This window comes from Mesoplodon mirus (assembly GCF_964341445.2).
Source record: "Mesoplodon mirus genome assembly, chromosome: 18".
Taxonomy (NCBI): domain Eukaryota; kingdom Metazoa; phylum Chordata; class Mammalia; order Artiodactyla; family Ziphiidae; genus Mesoplodon; species Mesoplodon mirus.
This window is the reverse complement of record NC_138994.1, coordinates 3,867,661-3,895,172: the sequence shown is the minus strand read 5'-3', so window position 1 is coordinate 3,895,172 and position 27,512 is coordinate 3,867,661. Positions and strand designations below refer to the sequence as shown.

The 27,512-nt window shown below is 54.3% G+C and overlaps 2 protein-coding genes across 2 annotated transcripts in view; both read left to right on the top strand.

Moving 5' to 3' along the window:
* Positions 1 to 1,013: 1,013 nt before the first annotated feature.
* Positions 1,014 to 6,524, top strand: ARL5C (ARF like GTPase 5C; the record flags this gene model as incomplete). Its single annotated transcript, XM_082604226.1, is given in 9 exon segments — positions 1,014 to 1,059; positions 1,680 to 1,740; positions 2,881 to 3,028; positions 3,726 to 3,779; positions 3,783 to 3,809; positions 4,329 to 4,334; positions 4,338 to 4,448; positions 4,450 to 4,487; positions 6,476 to 6,524. Coding segments are annotated over 9 exon segments (540 nt in total).
* A 4,204-nt stretch (positions 6,525 to 10,728) lies between these two features.
* PLXDC1 (plexin domain containing 1) overlaps positions 10,729 to 27,512 on the top strand; it is a gene marked incomplete at both ends in the record, with an annotated part of 60,818 nt that continues 44,034 nt past the window's right edge. Inside the window, 2 exons of the mRNA XM_082604142.1 lie at positions 10,729 to 10,804; positions 20,595 to 20,776. Coding sequence (XP_082460268.1) covers positions 10,729 to 10,804; positions 20,595 to 20,776 — 258 coding nt within the window. The remainder of the gene's footprint in view (positions 10,805 to 20,594; positions 20,777 to 27,512) is intronic.

Sequence of the window (27,512 nt, the reverse complement as noted above, 5' to 3'; positions counted from 1 at the left end):
GGCAGTGGCAGTGGCAGTGGCAGTGGAAGGAGTCGAGTCTCCCGTGTGGTGACTGGTCTCTCTTAACCAATCCCTCAGCCTGAGTTTGGTTTGCCTTCCCCGTTTCTCTTTTTGTCTTCTGGTGTTTCCCAGTTTAAGCGAAGAAGGAAATTCACAAACAGCCACAAGCAGCTCCCGCTTCCTCTCCCTCTTCCAGCCTGGCTCTCTCTTGGCCCAGGCTCTGCTTGGCTGGGTCTTAGTATCCTGGACCCCTTTGCAGGGTCTCCGGCTGAGAGAGCTCTCTTTTTGCTCCGTCACTGTCTTCAGATGCCCACCCTTGGGGATCAGAAAGCTGTGCTGGAGCAGTTGTTCTGTCCGTGGACCGTAGAAGCAGCCCTGCTCTACACCTAGAAGCTGCTCATCACCAAGGGGCCTGCAAAAGGCGGGGACACCTTGCCCTTCCCCAAGGGAACTCACTCTGGTAGGCCTACTGGACCCACACTGGTGAAACAACTAGAGACCCGTAGAGGGTTGGAATGTTCTCCCAGCTCAGAGAGGAGCGGTGGGCTCTGTCTGCTTCACACAGCTAGTAAGTACAGACGGCGGGTGGCCTAGGGTTTTGTTTGTCTAGTGCCTCAGACATGGCACTCGGAGAAGGGAGAGCTGGCATCCGACGTGGGCCCCTGTGCTAGGCCTCTTTGATTTGCAGCGGGGAGTAGTCCACCCAGAGAACTCTGGGGTTTTCTCAGGGCGAGGGGGAGGATGTGAAGTCTGGACCCCACTTTCCTTACACCTCCAGGGCTCTGGACACGTAGCTCATTGTCATTGTGAGGTTCATAGCGCCCTCGAGGGGCCAGCGTCCCAGGGGATTCCCAAGCCCTTTAGGGGACGGACTCATGGGACGTCCGCAACCCCTTAGGTAAAGCTTGCCCGGCCCTCCGGGGGTGTGTGTGGGGGGGGGCTCCAAGCGCCGGGACTCGACCCGGGCACCCGAAGGCCCCCGAGTCCTATCCCTGTCTGACCCGGGACGTGCCATGGGACAACTGATCAGCAAGTTGATGAGCATCTTCGGGAAACAGGGTAAGGGGCGCACAGGGCATCCAAGCGACCGGTTTGATACGGCTCCCACCTGTCCCCCCATTCCCCCGATCTGGGGTCGTCTGGGAGGATGTGATGGGGGACCTCGGGCTCGGAGGGTCCTGAGTGGGGCCTCCCCGCCTGCTCCGCAGACTCCCCTGCCCCCTCCCCGCCCACTCCTCGGCAGTCGTGCGCTTCGGTGCGCCCAGGGGCGCAGGGTTGGGCGAGCCTCCTTCCTCCGGCTCAACGCTGTCGCCGGTTTCCTGCGATTGTGACTTCACGCTCGCTCGGCCCTTTCCTCAGACCCCTTCTCTTGGCAAGACCTGAGCGCCCCCGACCTTTGGCACAATCGCTTTTCTGGAAATGTGGAGCGGGGAATGTGGGGCTCAGCTCCCATTTCCACTGTTCAGGAGTGGCGCAGGTGTCTCGGCCCGGTGGGAAAGAAACCTGCCCTGTTGGTTTTTTGTGGGGGAAGGGGGCGGGGGAGCAGAAGTAGTAAGGTGGGGACTGGCCCCCCAGCCTGCTGGGAACACTTGTCTCCTTCCTGGGAGGCCTGGTGGAGCACACAGTCCCTTGGTCATCGGGTTTGGCCCTGACCCTGCCCTTCCCCCGGATGCCTCCAGAACACAAGGTTATCATCGTGGGACTGGACAATGCAGGAAAGACCTCCCTTCTCTACCAGTTGTAAGCGACTCTCGGATGGGGGGCGGGGCTGGGCCTTCCCACCAGACTGACAAGCATTTGGACCAATCACCGGAGCCCTTCCTGCGTTCTCGCGTTACCCTGTAGCCAGGAGGCTTGACTGGCGGAACCTGGTGTGACCTTCCTGGTATAATGGCCGCTCAGTTCAATGACTTCTCGGCCAGGCCTTCGAATCCTGCTCGGTATGAGCAACCCCACTGCTCCCCTCCGTCTACCCCCGGCCCCTGCCAAACCCGGTTGCGGGCTTGAAGCGGTCCGAACCTGCCCGATGGTCTCCGTGCTCTTCGCTCCCCCTAGCGTCAGGTCTCTCCTTCTAACTCCTGCACCCCAGTCTTGTGTCTGCATTTTCTCCCCCTTCATCAAACCCAGAAGGTAGGGCCAGCTTTGGGTCCGCCTGGTCTCTGTAGCTCCTGGTCTAGCAGAGTCTGGCACAAGTGCTGAGTAATTATCCATCGGAGCTTTTCCCGATATTTACTCTGGATGGCATCTCTCCTGTTTGGAACCTATTTACTTAGGAAAATTTTCCCCTGAAAAAGTCATATATATATATATTTCTTTAATTAGAAGAAAAGGGAAATTCAAACAATACAAGCATATATAGTGAAAAGTAAGTTGCCCTCTCACCCCTAACTCCCAGTTTCACTTCCCAGATTTTTCAGAGGCATTTCCTACATATAAAAACGTGTGTGTTTTCTAAGTCACTTTAAACAAAGCCCCTTTCTGATGGCCCTCACTTATGTCTGTCTCCTTTTTCCGATCCTTTGCTACTCAAAGTGTGGTCCACAGACCGGCAGTGTTGGCATCCTCTGGAAGCTTGTTAGAAATGCAAAATGCTGGGCCCTAGCCCAGACCCACTGGATCACAATCTGCACTTTAGCAAGACTCCCAGGTGATTCAGCTGCATATTAAAGTTTGGGAAGACTGCTCTAATAAGTCTCCCCTCTCTGGGGTCCAAGCCAGGTCGGACTTGGTCTCACTCCTGTCTGTATTCCCTCATGCCCAGCAGAGGCTCCGTCAACCTGGGCTGAATTGTTCTAAGTTAGATTCAGCCTGACTTATGGTGGGGGCCAGAGCTGGGAATGGACTGGGCTGAGCACTTGGTACCCTCTCCTGCCTCCCCAGCCTGACGAATGAGGTGGTCCGTACATGTCCCACCATCCGTAGCAACGTGGAGAAGATTGTTTTGCAAAAGACCCACTTCTTCATGTGGCACATAGGAGGAGAGGAGGCTCTGCGCTCCGCTTGGAACACATACTACTCCAATGCTGAGGTGAGGAGGGTGCCTGGGCTTGATATTAGCCAGTCACTTAACCTCTCTGAGCCTTGGTTCCCCCATTGTGAGACAGAGACCATAATAATGACCTCCCTGGGTTGTGAAAATTAAATAATAAAACAAGAGCTAATTCAGATGTGTCAAATATTTAATGCAGCACAAAGCCCGTTAAAATTTTTGAATACTTCCTGGCAGCTTTGTCTGCTTGCTGGCAGCTTTCTGTTGGATGCCTTGGGTGGGGTAGGCCCTTTGTCTCTGGGGGCCTTACTTTCTCATTCTGGCAGCAGCAGAATCCAGTGGTTTCATTCCTGGAGTGAGAGCTGATTTCAAGCTCCAGTACTGCTACTCATAGGCTGTGTGGCCAAGGGCAAGATACATCACCGCCCTGACCCTCAGTCTCGTAGTCTGTAAATGGACATAGTAACAGTTCCAGTTCCACAGGGTTGTGATGAGGCCTAAATGGAGTCATGAAGGCCCAGTGCTTGGTATAACCTCTGGTACACAATCAGAAATTGTGCTCAGTCCGCCCTGGGTCTGGATAGAAAAGGAAATTCAAATGGGACTAGGGCAGTGAGGTCTTGAGAATGCACAGTTTGTTTTCTGTGGGACTCACATCAGGGCAGAGTACAGGGAGCAAGGAGACACGTTCATTGAAGAGAAAGCCCGTCACTCACAACTCGCCTTTGCTGGCCAGTTCATCATCCTTGTGATTGACAGCACGGACCGGGATCAACTGCTGGCCACTGTGTAGGAGCTGTATAAGATGCTGGCCCATGAGGTAAGACCGCTGCAGTTGGGAGAGGAGCCGGTGTACCAGCTCTGTGACCTCAGTCTACTCACTTAGCCTCTCTGAGCGTTATTCCTAATGCCCCAGTCTCTGAGAACCTCTATCCCAGCAGCTTGGGCAGGGCGAGATTATCCCAGATGAAGGGCAAGAACATCCTCAGCACAACTGATCACAGAAGCCAGAGTTGCAAGTTCAGGTTCTGACCCCACTTCTCACTCATTGTGGGACCCCAGACAAGTTACGTCACCTCTCTAATCCTCAGTTTCCCCAAGTATAAACGGAGAGGATCATCCAATTCCTACCTCCTGAGATCGTTGTAAGGATACTATGAGCTGGCTGAGAGGCATTCCAGGAGCTGTCGGTGTCACTGGATGTGGTTGTTAGTGTTGGGCAGGACCTCCATCCCCACCCGACCTGGGAAAGCAGGGGAGGTAGGGAGGACTCATGGGGCAGTGGGAAGGGGGGCTGGATCCTGGCAGGCTGACTGGGGCTGGGTTCCTCTGTCCACAGGCTCTATGAGATGCTTCCGTCCTGATCTTTGCCAATAAGCAGGACATGAAGGACTCCATGACCACCGTGGAGATCTCCCAGTTCCTCACCCTGAGTGCCATGAAAGACCACCCGTGGCACGTGGCACATACAAGGCTGCTGTGCCCTCACTGGGGAAAGGTTAATGGCTGTCCCACCTGGACCTCCAGGGCTTGGCCTAACCAGTGGTGCTGACCATCAGAACCTTCTCCTGTGTCTCTCTTGTCAGAATCTGGCTCACAGTTAGCTCCTGGGTCAAGACAGCTGAGCATCTACCCATGGTTAAGATGCCGTGGGTAAGCGGTGAGCAAGACAGGGTCCCTGCTCTCTAGGGGTTTGTTCTAGTGGGGAGGGAGGTGACACTCCACCTAAACACAAATATTTTAGGCACTGAGAAGTGCTTGAAGAAAGTGAAATTGAATAACAGGGATGGGTTTGCTTTAGCTCTGGTCGTCAGGGACCATCTCTACTACGAGGTGACTTCTGAGCTGAGACCTGAATGGAGAGACAGCCATGGGAAGACCTGGGGGACAAGCCTTCCAGGCAGGAATCTCTGAGTCCTTTTGGCCTTGAGTTTCCTTATCTGTAAAGAGGAGGGTGATTATACCTATTCCCTCCCAGAGTTCCTATAGAGAATAAATGATATCATTCATTTAACATTCACTGGGCACCTACAGTCCATCCTCCATATCCATGGGTTCCACATCCTCAGATTCAACCAACTGCAGATTGAAAATATTCGAAAAAGAAAATGCCAGAAATTTCCAAGAAGCAAAATTTGAATCTGCCGTGTTCCAGCAATGATTTACATAGCACTTATATTGTATTTACAACTATTTACATAGCATTTACATTATATTAGGTATTATGAGTAATCTAGAGTTGATTTATAGTATATAGGAGGATATGCCTAGGTTATATGCAAATATATGCCACTTTATATAAGGGACTTGAGTATCCGAGAATTTTGGTGTCTGCGAGGATCCTGGAACCAATCCCCCATGGATATGGAGAAATGACTGTACTTTGTGCCAAGCACTGTTCTAGGCACCTGAGAAACAGCAGTGAACAAAACAGACAAAAATCCCTGCCCTTGTGGAGCTTATTTTCCAGTGGGGGTGGGGTGTGTGGGGGAGTGGGAAACAGACAATAAACAATAAAAATAAGAAAAATGTACAGTAAGTTAAAAAGTGATAAGCGTAAAGGGGAAAAATCTGTAGGAAAGGGAAGTTGGATGTCTGTTGTGGGGAATGTTGCAGTTTTAGATAAGGTGTCCAGGGAGGGGCTGCTGAGAAGGTAGCTGCTTAAACACCTGAAGGATGTGAGGGAGCTAGGTCATGGCCCTACAGAAAGGACCTCGAATCAGGCCTGGAGAGCTCCCTTTCCTCTTCCCTCTCAAGTGGAGTCACAGCAGGCTGGGGGCCTGGATGCCCAGTTGAAGAAGGGGAGACTTTAGGCAGGCCAGCCCAAGGAACCACACATTTCTGGCAGTGTCCTTGCCAACTCCTGGGTCAGGAGGACCCCCTCCCCCAAACCACAGTTGGTTCAGTTCAGTCGGCATTTCCTAAGTAACCCCCATGTGCCAGGCACTGTGCCAAGTGATACAGACATGGCCAAGCTCTCCTCCTTCTCTGGGCTTGCTCACAGTATAATGGAAGAACTGGCTTATGGAGCCTCTTCCCAGGCCTTTGAAGCCACCCTGGTACTGACCCAGTGATGGAGCGGGTGGGAGGGGGGCACTGGAGCCTTGCCCAAAGACATTGCTCAGGTGGGTCTCCAGGCCTCTTCCTCAAAGGAGCCCTCCCTGACTCCCAGACATCCAGAGGCCTCTGTACATCTCCTTTCTAACCTTTATCACAGTACGTAGTTACAGAATTGTTTGATCATTTGTTTAATAGCTATCTCCTCTGCTAGACTGTAAGCCCTAGAGGGCACATCTATTTTTTCACCAGTAACCCCTAGCACAGTACCTGATACATGGTAGGTACACAGTCCGTTTATATTTGTTAACTGAACACAAAACTGGGTATAAATTTGGTCGCTCCATCAGTCAGCAGGGGCTGGGGGCTGGGAAGGCCATCACCCTCATGGGATATGTTGATCCCTGCCCTGTTCTTCTGTCCCTGTAGGCTGCCTGCCGGGCTTCAGGGGATGCAGTCTTGGGCCACTGTCAACTGATGTCAGCCTGAGGCCAACCAGAAACTTTGAGGGTTTTGCATGGACTATGTGGGTGGAAAACCCAGGTGACTATTTGTTATTTTTCTGTGATTCTCTGGTGGGACCAGGGGCAGCCATGGACAGTGAGATTGCCACAATCCACCCAACCCCCACTGAGGAGCTGGACTGAGCACCCTGAACTGCTGCAGACGGGACAACAGTAAAAGCTGCTCTTCACCCCATGGGAGCAGGTATCCTTCTTGGAGACACCAGGGAAGCTGTTGGATGTGCTGGGGAACCTCTCTGTAGGAAACATGGAGGACCGAGTAAGAAACCCTGGAATTTTTCTTTATTTCCTAGAACCCTAATCCTAACCCCCCTCACCCCCACTCCAGCTTTCTGGCCCCTTAGCCATCTTTGTCCCCTACCCTCTGATCAGAGGAGATTCCAGAAAGGTGAAGGGGTCGGCTCAGGAGAAGGAGGGCAGGGCCGAAAGCTGGGAGGGGAGGCACAGAGGACAGGACCTCCTGGCCAGGGACAGTCCCTCACACTGCAGGGACTTCCACTCCTCCCTCACCCTCCCACTCCCTCTGACCACAGCTTTTGAGCTTTAAGCCACACCTTCACTCCCAGTGTCCTTCCAGTGTGAATCCTACTCCTCCCAGATATCTCAGATTCCTAGAGCATCTGCTTTTCTTGTCTTTTCTTAGTGATTTTTTTCACACTGTAGTAGGAACTTTATGAAGGTGTAATAAATGTCATTGAAAACTGCTCACCTCTTATTTCTGCCTGCTTCTTCTGCTTGTGCCTCAGACTGGCTTTTGGTTTTCAGACAAAGCTCTCAGACAGGGGAAATCCACCTTGGAAATGGAGGGGGGCTGCCTCAAGGGTCCATCTGGCTAGGGGACTGGCTCTTTGGTCCTGGGCTGTACAGCCCTCTGCCAGGTGACTGACACTGCACTTGCCAGGACTCAGAGCTCTGGGCTCTGCCTGGGCCTAGGGGAGAGAGTGGTTTGATGCTAAACTCATGGAGGAGGGGAGGAGGGGCCCTTCGGGGTTGGAAAAGCCCAGGGGTCCTATCAAAGCAGAGCTGGAAACAGGATGGAAACCCAGGCTACCCATCTGTGTACAGGGGGCAGTGCTATTACCCTAGAAGACCTGGGATGGTCCTGAGGTCAGTGGGTCTCTTCCCTTCCCAAGTCAGGTAGTGACATCTCTGTGAGAGGCTGGACACACATACAGAGGGCTCAGGAATTTTTTAACCTTGTGGTTTCCATAAGGCGTGATTGTGGAGAAAGAACTCAGGAATTCTAAACATCGCCGTTCAGATTCTATGTTTCTTCCATCAGATTATTTTCAAAGAGAAACACAATAGTTCAAAGGTAATATCATCCCCTTATTCTATGGAAACTCATTCTCACTGGAAGACAGCACAAGAATGGGGGTATAGCTCAGTGGTAGAGCATTTGACTGCAGATCAAGAGGTCCCCGGTTCAAATCCGGGTGCCCCCTCTCTGTGCAAGACTTTTCGCGTTTTCGTGGTCTTGCAATGCACACATCGAAGTTCACTTACAAACGCGAGGGGAAGGATCCTCCAGGACTGCTGACCCGTTTTGCAGTCGGGCGTGGGTGGAGTCCCCGGCCCTACAAGATCACGTCCTCAGTCTGTTGGTGGGCTGTACAAAGGCTCACTCTCGTAACGGTAGGGCGGAGGCGGGAGCACCCGCAGGTGGACCTGCCCGGGGACCCCAATTGCTGTTAGGAACAAGAGAAGATGAGTCTCTAAGGGCCGGGCTCGGGCTAGGGAAGGAAGGCCGAGAGGAGTCTACGAGAGCGCGTAGGATGGAGAAGTGGGCGCCAAGAGAAACGCTAAGGGAGCTCTAGCAGGGCAGGAAACGGGGACCCAGGCCCAAAGGAAGGCCCCTGAAGTGAGGAATCTCTAGGGACTTCCCCTCCCACATTCCCAAACTGCAAGTTTCTTACATCATTAGAATTCATTAGTTCAGAGCTTCAGGAAACAAACCCTGCAGCCAGATGAGTCATCTCTTGAGATTCATTTTCCCTCCATCTCTTGGAAACATTGGACCTCACCTCTGTTCTTGCGCCCAGCACAGCGCCTGCGCCAGGAAGCACTAATAAGTCATCGGCGTGATGTTGCCAGCAGAGGGGGTATAGCTCAGTGGTAGAGCATTTGACTGCAGATCAAGAGGTCCCCGGTTCAAATCCGGGTGCCCCCTCAGTTCCATTTTAAAGGCACCGGACTCTGATTCTCCAGCAACACTTTTCCTAGCTTTTTTTTTCTTCCACAATTTTGTGTTGACGTTTCCTTCGCCACCTCTATTTTGGGCAGATGAGGAGCGGCGAGAGTACAAAATACAGGAATTCTAGAGCAGCAGCTCTCAAAATGTGGTACCGAGAACAGCACCACCACCTGGGAACGTGTTAGAAACGCGGATTCTCGTCCCTATCTCTATTTCTGGGTGGCCCCAGAAATCTGTGTTTTAATAAGCCCTCCAGGTGATTCCGATGTACACTCAAGTTCTAGAAGCTTACATTAAAAAAAAATTACAGGTCGTTTGCTTCTAATTATTTCCAAGTTGCTGTTTCAGCCTGAGTTCTTATTAAGAGACCTTTTAAAACAGACCGCGGGGCATCCCGGACGGGAGAATGCACAAAGAAATCCGTGCCGGAGCTGGAATTTCGTCCTGGGACCTCTCACTTTGACCTCTCGGAAGGTGGGGGCAAAGACTTGTGAACCTGCCCGGCTGGAGTAGGAGGTCGCGGGCAGCTCCAGGCCAGGACCGGAAAAGTGAGGAAAGCCGCAGAACAGGCGCGTTGCGGCTCGTCATGTGCCCACTAGAGGGCAGCAAGAAGCTACAGCTGGAAGCAGCAGTCTTTTTGATCCTGAGAGTCGGCAAAATAGCAATTTAAATGAGACAACAAGAAGAACTTACAGATGGGCCTTGTCTTGTCCCATTGTAATTGAATACAGGGCTTAGGACTGGAGGAGGTCGCTTCTGGGACCCTGGGTCCTGAGGAAGGAGGAACTGGGATTCTGAAAGATTAGAGAGTCTTTAGGACCCCAGCCCCGTATATGACAGGGCGCCCCCCTCGCCCCTCTATCTCCCTCCATCCAGCGCTCGAGTTTCTTGCTGTCGTACGAAGTAGGTCGGGGAGGGAAGAGGCACCTCCGTGTCCTGACCTGATTCCCTGCCGTCTATTAAATATCCTAAATTGCAGGTATTTTATTCTGTTGTGGTAGGAAAAAGGTGGGGGGGATCTATCCCCAGAGCCTGCTATAAGGTGGTGGCAGTTGGGGTGAGACGTTTCCTTGCTCTGGGACTGGCTTTGAAGGTTGACTGGGTCGGGACCTGAGGAGGCCTGGGGTCCCCGGAGAGGAGGGTGGCCTCGGTTACCTTCTGGGGGTGGGAAGGGGTCCAGGTTATTTCAAAGTAGGGGTGAGCCAGGCCCCCTCCACCTCCATGTCTGCTGGGCTGGGGGGCAAGACAATGGGGACAAGACAATTGTCTGCTGGCAATGGGGGATGGGGGTGGGATAAAGTGGAGAGGAGCCACGGGAGGGCGTGGAATTCAGGCCTCTGCTGCAAGGGGAGATTCTGGGGTGGGGGTGAGCAGCAGAAACCCACACAACTCCGTGGAACAGCCCAGAAAGTCGGGAAGCCTGGTGGAGCTGGGTCGGGGGTGTGGGTGGTAGGAGCTCATGGTCCGAGGAAGAGGTCTGGCCTCTCGAGCCTTTTCTCCACCGCTTCCCCCCGGGGAGTCAGGAGGGGAAGGGAGGCAGGAGCTAAGGTGCGGTGTGGGGGTAGCTGATGCTCTTCGGAGGCTCTTCCAGCCCGAGGGTCCCCCGCCCTGTCCCCGTCCTGCGTCCGCTGCCCCCCCTCCCCCCGCCTTGGGAGCGGCCGCGGGAGCTCTCGGGGAGCGCTCGGGCAGGGCTGGGAGGGCTGGGGAAGCCTCGGGACGAGCTCTGACGGCGCCGCGCCCCCCGCCCCGCCCCCTCCCCGGTCCCTGCTCCGGGAGGCCGCGCTGCTCGCTCGCCGCCCGCTGGCGCTCCGCCTCTCTCGCCCCGCTCGCCGCTCTCGCCGCTCGCCAGCCCCGCGCTCCGCCGCCGCTCCGCCGCCCACCCCTCCGTCTGCCAGCCCGGGGGACCGCGCCGCCAGAGCCCGGCCGGGGCAGCTGCGGACCGGGGGCGGGCCCTGGCCCCCACCATGCGGGCCGAGCTCTGGCTCCTCGTGCTGGTGCTCAGGGAGGCTGCCCGGGGGCTGAGCCCCCAGCCCGGAGCAGGTAGGACTGGCCGGAGTTGGCTGGGGTGGATCGGGGCGGGGGTCGGGGGGCAGGTAGGCGGGCGTGGGCATGGGCAGGTACCGGCAGGCTGACGATGTTTGGGGCGCCGGGGGTCGTGTCTGCGGGAGGCCGGGCGCCCTGTGGACTGTGGCAGGTGGACAGGAACCCCACTTTTCTAAACACACAGGGTGTATGAGTGAGGGAGGAAGGGTCAGACACTGATGCCCCGATCTCTCCTTCCCTCCTGGAAGGACACTGGAGGGACCCTAGTAGAGGGGGATCTATAAGGCAGTGGGCTCTGGCCCCAAAGGGGGCAGTGGGCGAGACATAGGGACCCCTGGTCACACCGGATGAGGCTGAATTCTGATGAGATGCGGAGTCTGGGGTGCCTCCGGTCCCAGTTTTGCCTCCTTTTTCTTTTCCCTGCCCCCACTCCCAAGCTGACCCAGGCTGCGGGCTGGGTGGGAGCAGCCAGGAGGATGGAGGAGACCCAGCATCCTTCCTCCAACAAGGGCAGTAGGGGCCTAACGGCTTCCTCTCTCCGTTTGGTACTTGGAGAGCAGGGCCCAGAAAGAAGCAGCTTGCTGCTCCCCCACCCCCAGCCTCCAGGGTCCTCCCGTCACTCCTGCTCTGCTCTGCCCTGGTGGTCCTTGGCCTTTAGCTTCTCTGGCTCTGGATTGGGGGGTGGAGGGGTCCTATCTTGCACACTCCTCTTCCGCACAGCAGTTCTCTACAATCATTGCTCTCATGTGGAAGTCCTTTCTGAGATCTACCTTGAGTCCCTCCTGTTATAAAAGGAAAACCGTTTTTCAACAAGTAATTTTACATTCTCCTCTTTCCTCCTCATGTACATAGAACTTCTCTGGGGTTGGGGAGGTGGGTAATTGCAGTCAAGCCTCTTGACAGAGAGAATTGGGAAGATAGTGCTCCATGCCTCACCGGCATACATGTCCCCCAGATGGATGGAGCAGGTGGAGGGTTTGGCGAGCGGGATGCTGTAGTCGGGCTGCTGTGTCTCAGGGGTGCGCTGTCATCAGGCAAAGCGTCAGTGACAGTGTGCTCGACATTAATGATCCCTGAATGTAGCTGAGACAGGCCTGGGTCCCTGTTGAGAAGGAGGGTGTGGGCAGAGAACAGTGGAGGCTGATATGGCAAGAGGCTGCTGGTGAAGAACCACCAGTTTTCAGAGACCACGCAGAGAGTGGCCAGAGACTTGGTTTCTAGTCCCAGCATTTCACTTGCTGTGTGACCTTGAGCAAGTTACTTTCCTTCTCTGGGCCTATTTCCTCCCTTATAAAGTGAGGCTGTGGGCAAAATTTTTAACTCTTGGTGGTGGGATTATGAGAGATCTTTCTTCTTTTTTAATGTTTGTCTTTCCTTTTCACATTTGTTAGGATGTGTATGGGGTAATTGAAAACAATTTTTTAGATCTCCATATAAAAAGGAATGGGTGGGACAGGTCAATTTTTGAGGTTCTCTGCAAACCCAACCTGGTGGGATCTTCTCAACTTAGGATGTGACTGGGTGGATGAGAGACGGCTCTGAACCTGACTGAGTTGGGAGAACCATGGAGAGGGCTGGGGAAGGGGGCACTGGGAGGAAACAAGGGTGTGCTGGGCCATGGGGGTCAGACCCAGGCCTGGCTGAGGGCTGCCTCTTCAGAGCTGGGTTGGAAGAGTAGATACCCTGGGAGGTCAAAAAGAGGGGGCACACAGAGACTTGAATCACATCTCTCAGTAGAGGACACCCTGTCTCCTCGGCTTTGACAGAGATTCAGCCAGGAGAAACGGACTTTCTCTGCAGCAGGAGAGACTGGTTAGACCTAATGAAGCTCTAAGAAGCCAGCGGGGGCAGCTGTTACTCCCAGTGCTGTGCTTTTTTCACAAGGGAAGGCTGGATTTGAGGGGGGCCCTGTGTGGAGGCAGAGGGATGTCTTCTGGGGAGAACAGATGTGGGGTGGGACATTCTGGGGGAGGGTTGCTCCGATGGGTGGTGGGGCCCTGGTGACGGTGAAAGGGCAGCTGGGAGCTGGACCTGAGGGGTGCTGCCGTCCAGCCCCAAGGCTCCAAGTCTTCCGCGCTGCGGTGGGGGTGGGCTCAGGAGGGAGCTGAGATCTCCCCTCCCGCCTGATGAATTGGCTTGTTTAGTGGAGCCTTGAAACTTCGTCTATCATTAAAATGGGAGCAGGAGAAAGATGAGTGACCGAAAGATATAGTCAGGTGGTGGGCGAGACCAGCAGAGGCTGATAGACAGACAGATGGACAGACAGGAAGATACTGGGGTGCACAGGGGGAGCGTGGGGGTGGTGGCACTCAGGGTCTGATCCAGGGGGAACCGGAAGTACCTACAGCAGACAGAGAAGGAAAAGGCAGCTGGACGTGACTTCCTGGCTGTCAGGAGACCAGGGCCAGCACCGACCCCTGGTGACCCTGGCAACTTCCTCCTTTCTCTGACCCTTGGTTTCCCCATCCATAAAATGAGGTTTGGACCAGATTGCCTCTAGGGCCCCCTGAAGCTATGACTCTGCTTCCAGCCTCCTCCTTGCTCCCCAGGGACCTCCAAGCAGAGCGAGACTGAAATCCAGATTTCTCACAGCGGCCGTGGAACAGCCCCTCCCCGCCTCCACCCCTGCTCTCCCTCTGCCTGCGGCCATCCCCCAAAACCCTCAGGCTGCTGTGCCCTGGGATCTGCAGGTACTGGGCTTCTCTTCGTCCAGGTCTCCATCAGCTCAAGGGCCGCCTCTCAGAGAGGCTCACCCTGAGGGCTCTGTCCAGAGTAGCCACAATCCCCAGCCCTCTCGTCCTTCTGATTCCTTCACAGCCCTTCTCACTACCTCACGTTGTCTCATTTGCTGAATTACTCATTTTGTGTGTGTCTTTCCCGACTAGAATCTTCATGGGCGCGGGGGTTGTGTCTGCCTGTTCCCTGTTGTTGCCCCAGCACCCAGCATGGTGCCTGGCACACAGTAGGGTCTCAATAAACATGTACTGAGTGAGTGAATGAATCAGAGGGCGTCACAGACCCCAGTCTGTCCCTTTGAGAGAAAGAGAGGCCAACTCTTCTTTCCTCCTCTCCTCCCCTCTTTTCTTCGGAGCTGCTGGCCATCCCGCCCTGCCCCCCTACTCATACCTCCCTCTCTCTCCCCAGATCAGGGTCCTCAGTGGGTTTCTGCCTGCCAGCAGGAGGGGAGAGGGTGCGGTTGGGGGCTTTGTAACTGAGGGGCAGGATTTCAGCTCAGGGTCTGGAGCCTTCCCCGGGCCCCTCAGAAAGTTGGTCCTCATGTGAAACCCAGGAAAGGCCGGAGGACTCTGCTGGGTGCTTTGTGCACATTATTTTATTTAAGGCTCAAAATGACTCGCCCGATGTAGGTTTTATCATTTCCATTTTCCAGATGAGGAAACTGAGGCTCAGAGAGATTATGCACTTTGTCCAGAGTCATAGTCAGTAAGCGATAGATTCAAAGTTCAGTCTCAAGCTTGTCTGATTCCGAACCCGTGCTTTTATTGCTGTGATACTGCAGGGAGGGTTTCTGGTGGGGCTGTGCCACAAGGGAAGAGTCTTTTCAACCCTGTGGGTTGCAGGTACTCAGGACATTTAAGGATGCCTCCCTCCCTCCCTTCCTCCCTCCCTTCTTCCCTTCCTCCCTTCCCCTCTTCCTTCCTCCCTCCCTCCCTCCCTCCCTTCCTCCCTCCCTTCTTCCCTTCCTCCCTTCCCCTCTTCCTTCCTCCCTCCCTCCCTCCCTCCCTTCCTCCCTCCCTTCTTCCCTTCCTCCCTTCCCCTCTTCCTTCCTCTCTCCCTCCCTCCCTCCCTTCCTCCCTTCCCCTCTTCCTTCCTCCCTCCCTCCCTTCTTCCCTTCCTCCCTTCCCCTCTTCCTTCCTCCCTCCCTCCCTCCCTCCCTCCCTTCCTCCCTCCCTTCTTCCCTTCCTCCCTTCCCCTCTTCCTTCCTCCCTCCCTCCCTTCTTCCCTTCCTCCCTTCCCCTCTTCCTTCCTCCCTCCCTCCCTCCCTTCCTCCCTTCCCCTCTCCCTCCCTCCCTTCCTCCCTCCCTCCCTCCCTTCCTCCCTCCCTTCTTCCCTTCCTCCCTTCCCCTCTTCCTTCCTCCCTCCCTCCCTTCTTCCCTTCCTCCCTTCCCCTCTTCCTTCCTCCCTCCCTCCCTCCCTCCCTCCCTTCCTCCCTCCCTTCTTCCCTTCCTCCCTTCCCCTCTTCCTTCCTCCCTCCCTCCCTTCTTCCCTTCCTCCCTTCCCCTCTTCCTTCCTCCCTCCCTCCCTCCCTTCCTCCCTTCCCCTCTTCCTTCCTCCCTCCCTCCCTCCCTCCCTCCCTTCCTCCCTCCCTTCTTCCCTTCCTCCCTTCCCCTCTTCCTTCCTCCCTCCCTCCCTTCTTCCCTTCCTCCCTTCCCCTCTTCCTTCCTCCCTCCCTCCCTTCTTCCCTTCCTCCCTTCCCCTCTTCCTTCCTCCCTCCCTCCCTCCCTCCCTCCCTTCCTCCCTCCCTTCTTCCCTTCCTCCCTTCCCCTCTTCCTTCCTCCCTCCCTCCCTTCTTCCCTTCCTCCCTTCCCCTCTTCCTTCCTCCCTCCCTCCCTCCCTTCCCCTCTTCCTTCCTCCCTCCCTCCCTCCCTCCCTTCCTCCCTCCCTTCTTCCCTTCCTCCCTTCCCCTCTTCCTTCCTCCCTCCCTCCCTCCCTTCCTCCCTCCCTTCTTCCCTTCCTCCCTTCCTTCCTCCCTCCCTCCCTCCCTTCCTCCCTCCCTTCTTCCCTTCCTCCCTTCCCCTCTTCCTTCCTCCCTCCCTCCCTCCCTCCCTTCCTCCCTCCCTTCTTCCCTTCCTCCCTTCCCCTCTTCCTTCCTCCCTCCCTCCCTCCCTTCCTCCCTCCCTTCTTCCCTTCCTCCCTTCCCCTCTTCCTTCCTCCCTCCCTCCCTCCCTCCCTTCCTCCCTCCCTTCTTCCCTTCCTCCCTTCCCCTCTTCCTTCCTCCCTCCCTCCCTCCCTCCCTTCCTCCCTTCCCCTCTTCCTTCCTCCCTCCCTCCCTTCTTCCCTTCCTCCCTTCCCCTCTTCCTTCCTCCCTCCCTCCCTCCCTCCCTCCCTTCCTCCCTCCCTTCTTCCCTTCCTCCCTTCCCCTCTTCCTTCCTCCCTCCCTCCCTTCTTCCCTTCCTCCCTTCCCCTCTTCCTTCCTCCCTCCCTCCCTCCCTTCCTCCCTTCCCCTCTTCCTTCCTCCCTCCCTCCCTCCCTCCCTCCCTTCCTCCCTCCCTTCTTCCCTTCCTCCCTTCCCCTCTTCCTTCCTCCCTCCCTCCCTTCTTCCCTTCCTCCCTTCCCCTCTTCCTTCCTCCCTCCCTCCCTCCCTTCCTCCCTTCCCCTCTCCCTCCCTCCCTTCCTCCCTCCCTTCCTCCCTTCCCCCCTCCCTCCCTCCCTCCCTCCCTTCCTTCCTTCCATCATCCATGTGTGCTTGATGAGCATCTGCTCTATGTCAGGCACCTAGAGCCTGTGGTGGCACAGGTACCAGCAACATGTCAGGATCAGGGCTGGGACGGTGCATGTAGCATTTGGGGTGAGGGGCAGAAATGTGAGAGGAGGCACTGGGAAGAAGTGACATCTCATGAGACTTGAAGGATGAGCAAGAGCTCATCAGGAGAAAGATTTATTTATGGAGCAGAGTGATCTAGGATGAGAACGTTGCATGTGTGAAGCCTCGTGGCCAGAGAGAGTAGGGCTGCGTGCTGCGAAGGGCTTTAGGAAGATGGGAGGCTGGAGAAGCCAGCAGGGATCCCGTCATGAAGGGGCTCAAGTGCTGAGTGGAGGAGCTGGGCTTTCAGCCGAAGGGTCATGGCGAGAGGGGAGCATGGGAGAGATGGAATGAAGTTTGTCCTCTGGACAGGATGCTCTGGCAGGCGTGTGGGAGACTGGCCCAAGGGCATTAAGGGTGGGGGCTGAAGTTGCCACCAGGAAAGAGGTGACGGTGGCCAGGACTGAGTGGTGGCCATGAGGCTGGATGTGTGATGCGTGGGATGAAAGTGGCTTGGCCCAGGCGCTGGGACTGCGTGACCAGACCTCGTGAAGTCAGCCTGTTGCTTTTTGCCCTGAAGCAGGGCAGGGGCACCAGAAGAGGGTTGGGGCACTACCACTGGGCCGTCCCCCTGCATTCCAGGGGCTACAGTCTGCCAGAGAAGCTCCCAGGTTCGGACCCAATGGCACCCGGTGCATTCTGCCCTGGGGCTGCCCCTGCACCTTAGGACACAACCTGGCATTGCCGGTCACCTCCTGTACTTTCTGTGGTCTGAGCAGAGCCTGCACTTTTTCTGTGCCTGAGTGCAAATCCTGTCCTGGACTAGTTGTGTGACCCGGGGAGATTCCTTAATGTCCTCGTGCCTCAGTTTCCCAATTTGTAAAAGCTAGCACCTCTCTCATGGGGTGACTTTGGCGGTTAAATGAGTTAGTGGGTTTAAAGCCCTTGGAACAGTGCCAGCACAGAGTGACCATCCTCTAAAGTCAGCTGTTATTTTTATCATTACTGTCACTATTGTGACATCCCCCTAGACTGTATGCCACTTAGGGCCACGGGTGGTGGAATGGGTGAATACAGGACTAGCGTATGCTCTGGAAGCTTCTTGCTGGGAAGAGGGAGCTCTCCAGTGCAAGGCAGAAGGCAGAGCAGGGGGTGGCTGAGGGTTGGATAGGTGTGTAACCTGTGTGTGAGCCTGCAGGAGGAGGGCCCAGGCCTTCAGGCAAGTGTGTGTGTGCATGTGGGCCCCAACACACACACGTGAGCAACCAGCCGTGTTGGCTCCTTCTGCAAGCGGAAGGGGTGATGTCCCATCCTAGCCAACTGGGAGGGGGCAGGGTGTCAGGGGTTGGGACGGCAAGATTCAGGGTTAGGACAGCGCAAGGCAAGGTCCTCGGGAACCTCCCTCTGCCCCTCGCCCCCGTCTCCTTCCTGGACACTTTGCCTCTGGTCCTGACCCTCAGCATCCCTGTTTATATCATTAACTTTTTTTTTTTTTTTTTTTTTGCGGTACCCGGGCCTCTCACTGTTGTGGCCTCTCCCGTTGCGGAGCGCAGGCTCAGCGGCCATGGCTCACGGGCCCAGCCGCTCCGCGGCACGTGGGATCTTCCCGGACCGGGGCACGAATCCGTGTCCCCTGCATCGGCAGGCGGAATCTCAACCACTGTGCCACCAGGGAAGCCCTCATTAACTTTTTTTGAAGAATTAATTAATTTATTTATTTTTGGCTGCATTGGGTCTTCGTTGCTGCATGCGGGCTTTCTCTAGTTGAGGTGAGCGGGGGCTATTCTTCCCCGTGGTCCATGTGTGGTGTCTTCTCTTGTGGCGGAGCATGAGCTCTAGGCGCATGGGCTTCAGTAGTTGTGGCACGCGGGCTTGGTAGTTGTGGCTCGTGGGCTCTAGAGCACAGGCTCAGTAGATGTGGCTCACGGGCTTAGTTGCCTCGCAGCATGTGAGATCTTCCCAGACCAGAGCCCAAACCCGTGTCCCCTGCATTGGCAGGCGGATTCTCAACCACTGCGCCACCAGGGAAGCCCCTCCCTATTTAAAAAACCTCATTTATGTTTCTTCCTTGATGCTCATGGTGGCCTGTGCCATAGGCATGATTGTCATCCCCAGGTTCGTGATGAGGAAACTGAGGCTTAGAGAGGTAAACTGATGGGTCCAAGGTCACACAGACTGTGGTGGCAGCTGTGCCCTCCCTGGCCCCAGCTCTGGCTAGGCCCCTCTCCCTGCCCTCTCCCCAGGCCTCAGGCCCCCACCATCCAGGCTCCCTCCTCTCTTGGTTGCAGGACTGGGATGCCTGCAGATCCCCAGCATCCCTTTCTGGGCCAGCTGAGCTCCTCTACCTGCTGTGCACATGCTCCTGTCCTGTTCTGCTTCCTGCCCAGGCCTGAGGGCTGCTTGCAGGAGGACCCAGGGAGCTGGGCAGACCAGCCCAGCACAGCTGCCCCACCCGAGAGCGGCAAGACAGCCCTGGCTGGGGGTCTGGGCCACAGGCGGGCTGCCTTCCCAGCACTGGGCTCAGGTCCATCTCAGCCAGTGGACATCTTGGGGAAGGGGTCTGGAGACCACCCTCTCTCCATCTTTTCCAGAGCATCTGGTTGCTATTAGGGGCAGGGGAGTGAGAGGGGGCCGGCAAGGATCCAGCAAGCGCCAGCAGCCAAGAATGACTTAATTGGATAAAATGTCTAATGACAAACCAGAGCCCCACAGCAGGGTCCTGGCCCCAGTCCCAGGCCTGGTCCTGGGCAGGCCTTTTCTCAACCTCTGTTCTTGATGGCTCCCAAGTTACCTCCAGTATAGTGTCCTCAATTATGCAGTGATTGAGCACCTACCGTTTGCGAGGCACCGAGAATACACATTCTCGGAAGGTGGGAGGGTCCTGTGGTAACTCAAGTCTACCAGGGGGACAGGCACAGTTAGACCACTAGCAGATGTTCTAGGAGAGAGGACTACACCCAGGAGCTCTGGGGAGGGGGTGGGGCAGGTCGAGGTGGAGAAGGGCATCTGACACAGTGCAGGCCTGAAACTGATGGAGATCACAGGGAATGTCACCTCCACCCATCTGGTGGTCTGTGTCCCATATACACGCCCATAGTAGGTGTGGCAATTGGAGAGACCGTATAAGACACATCTTTGGGGGCATAAATCTTTCTGAAGTGGAAAAGCATGGTTTCTGTGTCATTTGGAATAAATTTAATGACCTAGAGGGAACTAGAGAGAGCATCAAGTCGAGGAACGGCTGCTAGATGGCCTGTGTGCAGCCACTCTCCAATCCTGTGCCCGCAGCAGACATTGCTAATTGATCATGAGAACCTTTCCTGCTAAACACAAATGGAACCTCAGAATTCTTCACAATTAGAGTGCTCCTGGCTGTCACTAATCGGTTGGAGATGGCTTTTGAGATGAAACCTATCTGCCATCATTGATGGTGTCTAAGCTCCTTGTTTCATGGGGAAAGTGACTTGCCCAAGGTGTTTGAAGGTAGTGATGAGACTAAACAGTGGTCCCCACTATGGAGACAACTTCAACTGTCACAATGTGGGAGGAGGTGCTACTGGCCTCTAGAGGGTAGAGGCCAGGGATGCTGCTAAAAAATCCTGCAATGCATAGGAAGGTCCTCCACAACAAAGAATTATCCAGTCCAAAATGTCAGTAGTACCAAGGATGAGAAGCCCTGAACTAAAAGAACTCGGCTCTCTGGCTTCTAGTCCCTGGAGTCCCCAGGAAGGTGAGATTATGTGCCATTTCTGGTAGAGAAATAGGGAACTGGTTTGGAATGTTCCAGAGCAATTGTTCTCACCCTTGTCTGCCGTGTAAGGTCCAGGTCTTCTCAAAAGCTCCCCGGGGGGTCATTTAAGGATCCTCATGCACAGGCCACACCGCAGACCAATTATATCAGAATCTCTGGGGTGGAACCCAGACAGCAGGAATTTTTAAAACTCCCCAGACGATTCCAGTGAGGTTGAGAATAATCACCCTTTTGGGGGCAGATAAGGGAAACTTATCTCCATCCCTACCTGCTGTATGACCTTCTTTAACCTCTGTGAGCTGCTGATTCCTGTCTGCAAAATGGAAAGCATCATATCTACGGTGGAGGGCTGGAGTGAGGGCTAAAAGTGTTTCCTGTGCAAAGTGTGTGGCATGGAGCTCAGTGCGTGTTGGGTATCTCCTGCCCTGATAGTCAGTGTCCCCAGAGTCAATGACGGCATGGGAATCAGGGCTTCTGCAGAGTAAGCGGGCTGGTCCCCCTCCAGGGCCTTCACTCTGACTGTCAGGACTCAGCTTTCTGTCCCCTTCTCCCAGGTCAGGATGCAGGCCGAGGCTCTGGAGGGGCCGTGCAGGGGACCACCATGCAGGGCTGGAATCGGAGAGCCCGAGAGATCCCTGGCCAGGTGTCGGAGCCGGACAGGACTCAGCTGAGCCAGGACCTGGGTGGGGGCACGCTGGCCATTGACACACTGCCGGATAACGGGACCAGGGTGGTGGTAAGTGCTGGAGGGACATGGAGGGGGAGGGAATTGGCAGTGGGGGGGCCCCCAGGTGCCCCATGTACACTTGTCAGACACACAGGTGTATCCTTTGGGGTTGGCCCTGGACGTCGGTGTGGAGAGAGGGCTCCCGGGAGAGGGGATGGAAGCGGGGTCAAGCCTGGGTCATAAGATCTTAGCATCTCAGAGCTTCATAGGCTTGCCTACCTCCTTGTGGACCCAGAGAGGTGAAGTGACTTGCTCAAGGATGCACAGCATGTCCACAGGGTTCCTGACACTGGACTCTTCCACTTCTTAGGGCCTCCACTAGAAGCTGAATGAAGGTGGCATTATTAGTCACATCCGGCTGCCAGCTCTGGCCCCACCCCGACCTCATTTCTGCACCATCTACAGACCATGTGGCTCCAAAGGGTTAATGGTACAGAGGCTCTGGCTTCTCAGCCTCAGGGGAGGGCACTCTGAGTGGAGGAAGCAATTAGGGTGATGCTGCAGGAGAAAACCTCCTCTGCCTGGGGCAGTTCTGAGGGTGGCAATGCAGGGAGGAACTGGCCCCTTGTAGAGCTGGCCCTGCTCCCCAGCTGGCTACCTGGGAGGCTCGTGGGGGCCTCTGTGTCTGTGGGAGAATCTGTAATCATGTGTGTGTCTGAGGGTTATTGTGTATTATGTACATTTGCCTGCGTGTCTGTCACCATGAGCTACTGTGTCTGAGATGAGTGTGTGTGTGTGTGTGTGTGTGTGTGAGAACGTGTGAGTGTGAGTGTGCCCATGGCTGTGTGTGGAGGTGCCCATGGCTGCCGGTGAAGAGGGTGGATTCTCAGGATGCAGAAAAACTATGAAAAGAGAAGCAACAAGAGGATGGGCTTCTTGGCATTTCTTTATTTTATGTTTAGTAACTAATTTTTTAAATCCAAGAAGCGCATGCAGTCAAAAAGGCCAAATAGTGCTAAAATCAGAAAACAAAACACATCAGTCCACCCCTCTCCTCCGGACCTGCCCACCCCTCTCTCAGAAGGTGGCACTTTGGGCACCTTCTCCTGGCGGTCATCTCCGTATTTCTAAGTAATTTGCTTACACTGCTACCTGTCGATAAATCCATTTAGACATTATCTGTTGGTTGCCTGTTGTGTAGATGAAGAGTGCCTTTTATATGCCTATTATATACTCCCCCAAGTGTGGTTTAACGCTCTCAATATAACTGTTAAATCTGTATGCTCTGCTTTTTATCATAATCAGGTAAATATTGTTCACCACTAATCCAGTCAGGGTAATATCATTGTTTACTTTCTTGCATGATTTTTGCTTTTCCTGCCCCCAATCCCCACCTACTTTCTTAGTTTTCTGTACTTACCATGGCTATATATTCTTTTTTTTTTCTTAATTAATTAATTAATTTTTGGCTGCATTGGGTCTCTGTTGCTGCGTGCGGGCTTTATCTAGTTGCGGTGAGCGGGGGCTACTCTTCGTTGTGGTGTGCGGGCTTCTCTTTGCAGTGGCTTCTCTTGTTGCGAAGCACAGGCTCTAGGCGTGCGAGCTTCAGTAGTTGTGGCTCGTGGGCTCAGTAGTTGTGGCTTGTGGGCTCTAGGGCGCAGGCTCAGTAGTTGTGGAGCACGGGCTTAGCTGCTCCTCGGCAGGTGGGATCTTCCTGGACCAGGGCTTGAACCTGTGTCCCCTGCGTTGGCAGGCGGATTCTTAACCACTGAGCCACCAGGGAAGTTCACTGCTATATATTCTTAAACATCCATTGATCTTAAATATAATTTTTGGTGTGGTCAAACCTGTCAGTTTTTGGTTTTTTGGGGTTTTTTTGGAAACCTCTCAGCGTTCGTCACCCTTCTCCCACCTGGCCGGGTGCTCTCCTGCCTGCCCACAGCCATCCTGGGACCTCCCTCTCCTTCATCCTAGAACTCCCTTATCTCTCCCCTTGCTAGGCACCCTGTTCTCTTGACCCTGTGTCTTTTCTTTCCCGCTTCATTCCCTTGTTTGTTTAGCTTTCTGAGAAAGGTTACAGAAGAGGAGAACTTGCACATCTGAAAATGCCTTTATTGTACCCTCACACTTGATTGATGGTTTGGCTGACTATAGAATTCTATATTAAAAATAATTTTCCTTCACAAGTTGCAGGCATCTTACATGGTCTTCTGGTTCTGATGTCACCGTTGAGAGGTCTGATGTGCTTATGCCCGATCTTTGTAGATGCCTGCTTTCCCCGCCTCTGGAAGCTTTCAGGGGTGTTCCCTTAACCCCAGCATTCTGAAAGTGCCTGTTTTGGCTCTTTCTCTCTCACTGCGCTGGACACTTGATGGACTATTTCAGCCCAGAGACTTATATTCACCAGTTCTGGAAAGTCTTCTTGTTTTATTGCTTTGATCATCTTTTCTCTACGTACTCTCTTCTTTCTACCAGACCCCTCAATTAGATGTCCATCTCGGGGATTGATCCCCAAACTTTCTTCTCTCTTCTGTTTCTATCCCTTTGCATTTTTTGTTGTCTATTTGTTAGTTTGCTTGTAATTGTTGTTGTTGATCCCCTTTCTGGGAGATTTTCTCAACCTTATTTTCTTAATGTTACCGATTTTTTTCTACTATCATATTTTTCATTTCCAAGAGCTGCTTATTCTTTTCTGATCATTTCTTAAAAAAATAGTTTCCTATTGTTCTTGTGTCATGGATGTAATAGCTTCTCTCTCTAAGGATGTTTTTAGAATTTTAATATTTTTCCTGCATCATTTCTTCTCTTCCTCCCCTCCCTCCCTCCCTTCCTTCCTTCCTCTCTCTCCCTCTCTCTCTCTCTCTCTCTCTCTTTCTTTCTTTCTTTCCGTTTAATGCAGGGACAGTATACACAGGAGGGCCAGGCGTGGGCAGGGTGAAGGAAGAGAAGACGTTAGGAAAAGCTGCAGCAGGGAGCAGCTAAGACCTCTACACGTGAGCCTGAGCTGGCATGGCAGGGAGGGTGGGTCCCCAAAGCAGCAAGAGCTGTGATGCCTCTGCAGGAGGGGTGCTGGACAGGGGCTGTACCAGTGGGGGTGGGAGACGGACCAGCGCCAGCCTGCAGCCTGGTGCAGAGGGAGCAAGGTAATACATTCTCTGAACTCTCTGTCTTTCTGCATCATTTCTGTGACTTATCTTTCCTTTTACCTCGTCCTCAGACATGGCTTGGCCCCATTACTGATCCTGTCTTTATTTAAAATGTTGATCTTTTGTTCATCATGGATTTTTCTGCATCAATTTAACTAATTTGATTTAAAAATATATGGCATGAAAATATTCTCTTGATGACTGAGTTTGTAGGTGCCACTTTTTAAATGTTTTTATTAAAAAATTTTATCGGAGTATAGTTGATTTACAATGTTGTGTTAGTTTTAGGTGTACAACATAGGGATTCAGTTATACATATACCTATATTCATTCTTTTTCAGATTCGTTTCCTATATAGGTCATTACAGAATATTGAGTTCTTTACAGTAGGTCCTTGTTGGTTATCTTTTTTTTTTTTTAGAAGAACCCTGTATTTTTATTAGCTTAGGTATATTTAGGTTTCTTTTGGCCCTAATAACTCCAAGTAACATTTGCCATGGCTATTTCTTGTTTTTTTTTTTATTTATTTTTTTTTTTTTGCTGTACGCGGGCCTCTCACCGTTGTGGCCTCTCCCGTTGCGGAGCACAGGCTCCGGACGCGCAGGCTCAGCGGCCATGGCTCACGGGCCCAGCAGCTCCGTGGCATGTGGGGCCTTCCCCAACCCTGGTCCCCGGGTTTCTGTGGGTTTTCGTGGGTTTCCATGAACACAGCTGGCTTTCCCACCTCCGTCCTTGGCAGCCACTCCACACTCCTGACTCATCCCAGCCCCCAGGCAGTGAGGAGCCCCAAGTCTTTTCCTCATGAACTGCTGCATCTCTCCCACCTTATTCTAAACAGAAGTGCCAGGATTTCTAATTATCCCAATAGTTTCATCTGGCCTGAGGCCAACTATCAACCAGCCTGCCAAGGAAGCCTTCTGGTTCCTAATCTGACATTCTGAACTCTCTTCCAGCTAAGGGAGAAGCCTGGTCTAGAAGTCTGATCCTCCAATCTTCTGGGCAGGGCTGGGGACACCCCTAGCGCAGTCAGAGTGGCCTCCTGCCAGGGTGGCCTTGCTTCTTCACGTGCACTCTTAAGGTGTGGCTACTGAGGAGGCCACAAAGCCCCCAGGATGGTGGAAGTCTTGTGGTCAAGTCCAGCCACGTGGTGCCTCAGAAAGCCTCAGCTTCCAGTGTTCAATTTGGCAACCGATTTTAAAATTGGTTTGAAATGTTACAGCTCAGAAGTTCCCACACCTAGAGAGCCATCAGGATCACATGGGGGGACTTTTAAAGAAACAGATTCCCAGGCTCCAGTGTTTCTCAACCAATCAGTCCAGGGTGGAGTCCGAGAATTTGAGCTGTTTTTTAAGCTCTGGGGTCATTGAATCCATACTGGCTCTTTTTTTTTTTTTTTTTTTTTGGCGGTACGCGGGCCTCTCACTGTTGTGGCCTCTCCCGTTGCGGAGCACAGGCCCCGGACGCGCAGGCTCAGCAGCCACGGCCCACGGGCCCAGCCGCTCCGCGGCATGTGGGATCCTCCCGGACCGGGGCACGAACCTGTGTCCCCTGCATCGGCAGGCGGACTCTCAACCACTGCGCCACCAGGGAAGCCCTGGGTGTTCCTCTTTTGAAGGAACAAAGGAAGTAGGGATTTCTCCATCTCCAGAGGCCTTGAAAGACAGGGTTGTTGAAGAGAAGAGGTTGTGCCTGGGGTGAGTTGTTGGACTTAGTGGCCTCAAAGGACCAAACTCTACTGACCCCCGGGTTCTCACACACATAAGAGAATGTCAGTGCTTATACATGCCATAGATGCCGGAAGATGTGTGCACACACTGCAACCCGGGGGGTCTCGTGCCAGAATCCTCAGAGGGGCCTGTGCTCCATTCCTACCCCGCCTTGAACCCATTAGGCCTTGCACTGAGCAGCACTCAATGGGGCATGGTGACGATCGCCCGCTTCAGCACAGCCAGACCTCCACACCACCTGGGCTGTGCGCTCACCCTACCCTGGATGGTGGGTCCTCTTAGTCCCTGCAGGTGCCCCGGGAAGGGGCCCAGAGACAACTGCTTCTCCCGTGTCTCTGGTCAGCATGTCTGAGAGCTGGGGTCTCTCTGGCCGAAGGAAACCCGGTCTTGGCCGCAGAGGGCTGAGCAAGAGGGAAGTGGAAGGGAGGGGACGTTTCAGCAAGTTTGATTTGGTCCGTTTCAGAAAGCTTTCTTGGCTTTCAACTGTTTATCCATATCACTGTCTAATCTATGCCAGCAGGAACCAGGCTTTAGTTCCCTCTGCTCTGGGGCCATTATCGAGGGGCTTAGGGCCTGGCAGGTGGGCTGCCATCCCCTTTGCCTGCCCCCCGCCCACCCCGGAGCCCCATCATCTTCCTTCTTTGTTCCTCAGTCCACCCTCCTGGCCCCAGCTTCCCTTCTGGCCCAGCTCCCTCACCTCAGCCCCTCTGCCCAGCCCCCATCCCAGGCCTTCTCTGGCCCCGCCCCCTCTGACCATCTTCCCTTCTCGCCCCTCTGGCCCAACCCCATCTTCCTAGTCCCTTCTGCCCAGCACTTCCTGCCTGGCGACCTCGCCACCATGCTCCTTCCAACTCAGACCCTCTTGCTTTGGAGGCCTTGAGGCATCCAGGCTGCGCTCCCAGGATGAGCCGGCAGCTCCGAGGCCCCTGGTCAGAGCCATTTCCTTGGATTTTATTCCCACGCTCACTCTACCACCACATCCCTGTGGAAATAGGATTCTTGTCCGGACTTAAGCTTTCCAGAGATTTTTCCACCAAGACCAATCCTGAGGCCCTGAGGACACTGGAAATTTTGTGGGCGAGGGAGAGATTGGGGAGAGCCATAGTGCTAAGTCAGAAATCCGGGAAGAACCACAATTTATTCTCCAAGAGGCTGACGGGGGACGTCTTCAAGCCTGGGGATTTCCAAATCCAAATGAAAGGTTTTCTTGGTTCTGTGGTTCATGTCTGGGTCACAGTTTGGGAGGAACCAAGTTTAAGAGCAGTCAGATTTGGAGGTTCCCCCTGTAATAGAACAGGTTCACACCCTAATAGAAAATTCTGACTCCCCTCATCTTACCCCAGTCTTCCTCCTGGCCCAGCTTCCCTGAATTCCTCTCCTCTCTGGCCCAAGCAAAACCTCCCATCTCATCCAACCACCATGGCAGGCCCAGGAATGCTGAGGGACCACACAGTGGGATAGGGACTGCATCATCCAAGACAGCTGGGCAGCGAGAGGAACAAGTGAGTACAATACGCTCCTGGTTTCCACACCCTCCCAAAGGAGGCAGTTCCCAAAAGGAGAGCTTCAGAAGGGCCTAGGGGAGACGGGACAGACAGACTTGTAGCATCGACACATGAAGAGCCCCAAGCGCTGCTCATGGAAGAACCCGGCCATGGCAGTGCGGGCGCTGAGGGGAAAGGATGAGGTGACGAGGCTGTTAGGGGAAGACTTCTGGGGGTTGGGGGTGAGATGGGTGGAGGGAAAGTCGTGAGCTGAATTTTGAAGCGACAGACGGTAAGAGATTTTGTGAGAAGAATGGGTGTCCAGGGAGGTGGGAGGTGGAGTCCAGACGTCCAGTCTTCAGCTCTGTGGAAAGAGACCCACAGTCTTGGCCTTCCATCTGGCACGTACCAGCTGCTGACCTTGGGCTGGACACTTAAACCCTCAGTT